At 45.8% G+C, this 6,800-nt stretch overlaps 1 protein-coding gene across 4 annotated transcripts in view; it reads left to right on the top strand.

Moving 5' to 3' along the window:
* Positions 1 to 5,846: 5,846 nt before the first annotated feature.
* FANCL (FA complementation group L) overlaps positions 5,847 to 6,800 on the top strand; it is a 65,067-nt gene continuing 64,113 nt past the window's right edge. For 2 of the 4 annotated variants that reach the window (XM_081156363.1, XM_081156366.1), the window contains exon 1: positions 5,898 to 6,060. In XM_081156363.1, the coding sequence (XP_081012489.1) occupies positions 5,965 to 6,060 (96 nt within the window). In that variant the 5' untranslated portion in view covers positions 5,898 to 5,964. Of the gene's footprint in view, positions 6,061 to 6,800 lie in introns of all 4 variants that reach the window. The other 2 variants (XM_081156365.1, XM_081156362.1) reach the window with 2 other exon arrangements.

Genomic DNA, 6,800 nt, shown 5'->3' with positions numbered 1-6,800 from the left:
TGCTCTCAAACACTGCTTCCTCTTATGTCTTTTCATCGTAATCTTAACTTTCATGTTAAATTATTATCTCTGTACTTTTTAAAAAACTACCAAGGTTGCAAAACAGAATTTCCTCAGGCAGAGCAGTAGTTCCCCTGCTCCACTGCCAACTCCCTCTGCAAGCTGTACTTCTAGTTATAGCCACTGGTAAACTCTCGAATTTGCATCAATTTAATTTTTCTGTTCTTAAAGCCAGGATGTTGAAGAAAACTTATTCTTGCTCATACTTTAGCTATACATTCATCATCTCTGGTTTCATCTGGGCATTCAGAGCCATTTGACAAAAATTCTACATGTCTCCTGTATTTTTCAGTGTCTTCTCCCATGTTCCATTCTCTCCCTTCTAACTGCCCTCCTCATATCTTCTACCCCAACATGACTCTTGAGATCATTGATCAAATACCATGCCAGAAAGCCATCCTGTCTACCTGATTATTAAGGACTCTCTTGTCCATCTTGGGCCTTCTGCTGAGTATTTGCTTGAGGTACAAACATTTCCAGGCTCTGGGACTATTTTAAGAGATTCGTTCCATACACACACCCATTCCATAAGCTTGCTTTTTACCAATCTTTTGTTCTTGTTCTTCCCAAATCCTAGATAATTCATAGTATTAGTTCCTGCCCAGCAATCAGTGTATATCCTGACCTCAGGCCAGACCATTTTCCATGAAAAGTATTTAACATGTAAAGCACAAGTTTTGCCTATTAAAGCAATTTGTATTCTCTATTACCCTTAAAGCCAGCAATCATCTTCCATCTAGTAGAGGCATGTAATGTGGAGTCATCCTTAATCCCCAATTATGGATGGATACAATTTGGATCATCTTGTTAATGGTCAGAGGAAGACACAAATAAACTGCATTCAAAATTTAGATAGCCATTTTGAAAGGAGTAGCCCGAAATGCCTCAGATCCTCAAACGCCCAGGCCCTTTTCTGTCATATCAAAGGTCTTTATTTTTATGGAATTTCACAGGCATACATATGACCTACAGAAGCATCCAGGATCATTTCTACTTTCTGATCTTCATGTCCTATCAGCATGATGTTTTGTGGGTATTGAATCAAAATGAAGTACTACTTGGATGAAAGTGGTAACATGGCCAAGGTTCCAGCAAACTAGAGGTACATATAGCCGGAGAGCTGACATATCCCTGAGGCTTGACAATAATGATTTATTGGTGCTTTTGTCAGCAAAGGCAAACTTCTGGTAATGCCTATACACCAAGTGGATAAAAATGTTTTGGCAGGATCAATACTTGCACCATAAGTGCTAAAATATACATTTATTCTAGTAAGGAGAAAAAAAATTTATAATAGCAGCCACCATTGGGCCCTCATATGACTTTGTTTCCAATGATCCACAGTCATTCTCCAAGACCTTTGAGATTGCAGAAGCCAAACCATCCTGTTAATTAATCACCAAATCTACACCTTTCAGGAAGCAACCTCCAGGGTTGTAGTGCTCTTGTTCATTCCTTATTTTGACAGGAAAGGGGAGTGCCAAATGGCCTCCACACTTGGACTTTCCTAAAATACTAGCCCTTACTTATGGTGTAAGAAACTCTATGGGGTTCTGCCATTTTCCTATAATATCCACTTCAACGATTCACTCAGGATCTGAGAAAATGACCCCAAAAAAGTCCCCACGGACTATCATGAAATAAATTCAGGCCAGAACTCAATTTAAAACCTGGGATCCATAATATTCCCAATTCTACCCAACTTATTACAGTGGAATTACAGGTCCCCAGGAATCAGTGACCACTTGGAGCTATAGCCAATATTTCCCGCGTTGAAGTAATTTTCTTTCTTCAATGCACAACCATTCAGGTTAACAACGGCCAGCCCCATTAGGAAGGACAAAACAGAAGATACACAGTATGCCTGGGTACTATTACAGCAGGATCTTTCCTCATAGGTACCAGCCTCCCCTTCACAGGGTCGGTGAACCCAAAATTCTCTAGCAGGTTGGCTCCAGTGAGGCCTCTGTTCATCAGACCTAGAATAGCTTTGGTTAAATACATCAAGGCACACATTAATTGGCTGTCTGTCTATTTCATTCCTGGGGACCCCATGATTAATTAACCACAGTCAGAGATTTCTGCTACTGAAGCCATTCCCTGATCCCTGAGTGTAGCATCTGGCTATTAAAACAATACCCACTTTGCTTCAGACTGTTAACAGTCATCACCTGGGCCAGGCCTCAGCTGGCTTCTCACATCCCCACTGAGATCAGGAATTCCATTTTTATTGTATCTCCTTCCAAAAGCATTCCAGGCCCAGAAAAAAAAAAAGAGCCAGCAAAGCACTTTTAAATATTTGGGTATTTCAATTTTCACTGTATTTTTACTGGCAAGGGAGAAGAGTCTTCAGGGCCCTTCCAGGATATAAAGGTGAGACACCTGATCCATTTAATCTACTTTTTTATCTCCCAAGTCCTTAAATTCTTTCCTCTACATTGTGCCAAGGACTTTTTGGCCTTTTTCTTTACCCAAAGAGACCAACAGTGGGTTCCTGTTTCCTTTAGCAAATGCAGAAAAACTGTTAAAACTATAGCCAACTGCTTGAGCTACCATCGAATAGAGTACGTCTTACGAATAAACCCAATATAATGAACGCAGTTCAGGAAAAAAAAATCTTAGATTTCCAACAGTGGCTACACATTAAAATAATATGAAGAGGTGTGTGTTATTTTTAAAAAAAAATATATATGATGTTTGTTACACTATCTACTCCCAGACATTTGAATCAGAAGCACTGGGGTTAAACTACGCACCTGTATTTTCTTAAAACTGCCCAAGTAATCCACAGTGAGGTTTGTGGACCAGTGCTGTAGAAGTTCTCATTCACTTCTAAGGTTTCTATTTCCACCTGTGTACTAATGATGTATATTTATAAGTCCTTCTAACATCTGTCTTCTAAGTTTCAGCCCCCTAAAACAATATTTCTCTCTTTGATTCTCCCCCACTTTTACAAGAACCTGGAGGCTTATAAAATATAAAAAGAATTATCAAATATATGCTCTTACCATGTACCAGGAACTATGCTAAGGTCAAAGTAAAAAAATCAACATTGTGTAGACATTTGATTGCCTATTGTGAGGTTTCTTAACCTCAGCACTACTGACATTTTGGGCTGGAAAATTCTTTGTTGTGGGGGGCTGTCCTGTGGATTGTTTAGGAGCATTCTTAGCCTCTACCCACTGGATTCCAGTAGCATCCTGCTCTCTCCTCTTTGTGACAACCAAAAAATATCTCCAGATATTGCCAAATGTTCCCTGGGCATCAAAATTGCCCATGATTGTGAACCACTGGTTTGTGATCATCTCTACATAAAGATTTCACACAAATTTATATTTTAACATGTTATACATTAAATATATTAATTTTCTTTCTTGTTCTTAGTCTTGGATGTCTGTACCATTACCAAAACTTCACCAATTCAGAAATCTTTCTTTCCCAGGGCCACTGCGTATGCTTGCACAATTGGTTTGTTCAAATTAGTGTTCAAAGTTTCATATTGCTCTTGAGTGTTAATGTTTCCTAAGTCTCTTTTTAAACGTGAACAGTCCTTTTCCCTCCTGCTGTGTTTTTTCCTCCATGCCACTGACTGGATAAACAAATTAGTTCATTTGTACTATGATATACTTGGCATTCTGGATTTGCCTGATTGTTCTCCTAATGTCATGTTTACCAGTAAACTAGAAGTTACACCCAAAAGCTTGATTAGATTTATGTCAAATATCTTTGGTGTTGTACTTCTTATTGCAACACATCATTTGAAACTTCATATATGGGTGTCTGGCTTTTAACCAAAGAGGTGTCAGGTGGTGATAACCTGATTCCACCATTATTAAGTTGATAATTTTGCATTGTGTGAATATTTATCCCACTTTAACCTTTCATATCATGGTTTAAGCATCTAGTGGTGCTCACTGCCTAAGTCAGTTATTTCTTTAGAAATTATAAAATGGTCATTTTTGGAGGTCCATTTTAATACACTTTGAGATGACAATTAGACATCTAAAGTGGATATATCATGTAGCAGTTAGGTATGCAAGTGTGAAGGGTGGGGTGAGAAAGATAAATTTAGAAGTCACCAGTATATGGCTGACACTTAATATCCATAGACTACAGGGGATTACTGAGAGGAGAGGGTAGAGAAGGGGGACCAGTAATGAGCAATGAAGCACCCCAACTGTTACAAGTGGATGAAGAGGAGGTGCCAAAAGAGGGCTGAGAGGCAGGATCTCCACCTCCTTAATATCATTTCTCATAGCTATTTCTTCAGCATCTTCTCTGGATTATGGTAATCATTTCCTAATTGATCTTACTGCCCCTAGTCATGCTCTACAGAGCTCCCTGAGAAATTTTTCGAAAAGTTAAATCTATCAGACCAGTTCCCAGATTTAAAACACACACACCCCCTTTAATAGCTCTACAAGCGCCCAAATGTCTACCGTCACCACATGAGACTGATGTCTTTCTTTCCTACCTGCTCAGCCTCACATCTTGCCATTCCCCATCCCTTACCCGAAGGACTTGCTTTTACTTTGTTTATAGGACTAATGGAAATTTAATTCAGTAAATAGTTAATGAACACTTACACTGCACCAGGAAATACACTAAGTGATTAGGGAGAGCAATAATTTTCAGCAGATAAATAAAGGTTTCCAAAAAGCGGCAGCATCCGAGGACTTGGAGAAAAGGCTAGAGGCTTCACGGGGAAAAACTTGAGCGTTCATCATAACCACCTGCGGGGGCTTGTTAAACACAGAGGGTGGGGCCTCCCTCCCCGACTTCGGGGTTGCCTAGGTCCGAGAGAGAGGCGGGAAAACCAGCATTTCTCTCAGGCTCCCAGGTGATGCCGATGCCACTGTTCCCAGAATCGTACCTCGGGAAGCACTGCCTTAGTGTGATTTGTAGCTAACGGCTGCAGCGTTCTTGTCGACCTCTAGGCACCCGGCATACCGTGACAACTCCTGTCAAACGGGAGGAACCTTCAGGAAGTCTGGTTCCGTTCCGAGGGCAACGAAGATGGGAGGGGGCGCCCTACTCGTCTTCGCACGGCCTTGGCGTAGGACGGCCGTGCTTTGAAATGCCAGGCCGCGAAAGTGCGACGCATCGGTTGGAAGACCCGACAATCGTGCAGTCAGTATCAATAAGGTCCTTACTTAATCAACCCCTAGTAAAAGGGAACAGATGATTACCATTCCTAAGTTAGAAAAACGTCTGGAAAGCGTCGCCAAAAAACAAACTTGGGTGCGCGCAGCCCGTCGGTAACCGCTCCTCGCGCTTTGCCTGCCGTGTGTGATCGCAGTGCGTGCGCCAGAACTCAGCGCGCGACGGGGACTCGGGGCAAACCTGTTCAGTCACAACTGTAACATGCTGCATATGATACGGTGAACGGAATGCACTGCATGGGGTAAACTGTTATACACAGAGTAACGTATTCTTCCGTGCGCTGAGGGCACACCGCAGGCCCTGTGGGGCAGGCTTACCAGGAGACTGACGACAGTGAGAGGGCGGCGCGGCCGGTGCGGGGTAAGCCACGGTACTCGAGGAGGAACGCAACTCCAAAGCTGCAGCAGCATTTCAATAAGATGGGGCAAAATCACCGAGAGGGCTCTGCTAAGTCGGGGCTAGAATGGCCCCGTTCAGGCAGCGCCGTGACGCTGGGAGCACCCCCCCTCCCGCCTCTCGTGGGGGCCAATGCCGCCTCCCAGCGAGCCCCCCCTGTGCGGGCGGGGCTCACGCCCAGGCGTCCCCCCGGCGCCAGACCTTCAGCTCCGCGCGCGGGCTGCTCGAGGCCTTTTCCCGCCAACGCCGGGCGTCCCGCCCCCCCGCGCGCCGGGAGCGGGCGGAGCTGCGCATGTGCGCCGCCCGGCCGGCGGACGGGCCCCTGAGGCTCCCGGACCGCGGGCCATGGAGGAGACGGGAATCGGCCTGTGGCGCCAGTTCCCGTTGCTGCTGCCGCAGAACCGAGCGAGAACCGTGTATGAGGGCTTCGTCACTGCTCAGGTACTCGCCCGGCGCCGCTCCCTCCCGAGGAGAACCCCCGTCCCGCGGCGCGGCGCGGCGCCGCCCCGTGGAGCCTGCGAGCGGAGGCGGTCGGGAGCCCTGACTTCTGGGGTTGAGAGGGACGGCGCGTAAGGACTCCGCGGAGACGGGAGGTTTGGGCACCGACGGCGTCGCTGGGAGCCCGTTGCTCGCCGCCGCTGCCGCGCCTAAACCCGCAAGCCCGGACCCGGTCCCCGCGCGGGGCCGAAAGCCCAGAGACGGGCGCGCGCGCGGGGCCGGAGCGGGGCGGGGCGCAGGGCCACGCCCCCTGCCCCCTGCCCTCCCCTCTCGGAGTTGCTTCCGTCCTAATTCAGCCTCTGACCCGCGCGTACACTTTTTTGGTTTTGGAAATTTTTTTGCCTATCTCTGTTCTCACCCGCCCACATCCACGAGGGTCGGTGGCCGTTCACGGGAATCCCTGCTAATTATTATGTTGGTGTTTCCTGAAGAAAGAACATTTTGGACGGAAACCTCGTTTTGCCGCTCTGTCAAGTGGTGTGCACCCGCCCACATCTACTTGGCACGTTTTGTAGGAAAGTTAACAGCAGAGTTAATTATGTCTGCTGATTCCAAGTAGCCTCTCATGTGGAGTTATGACACACGTGTAGGGCTTTGTAGTTTACAAAGCGCTTTCCAAGTACACTATCTCACTTAATATTAACCTCAGCCCTTTGAGACGGAAATTCAAAAAAAAAAATCAT

Source organism: Miniopterus schreibersii (assembly GCF_964146895.1).
Source record: "Miniopterus schreibersii genome assembly, chromosome: 13".
NCBI lineage: Eukaryota > Metazoa > Chordata > Mammalia > Chiroptera > Miniopteridae > Miniopterus > Miniopterus schreibersii.
This window is presented reverse-complemented; position numbering and strand designations above follow the sequence as displayed.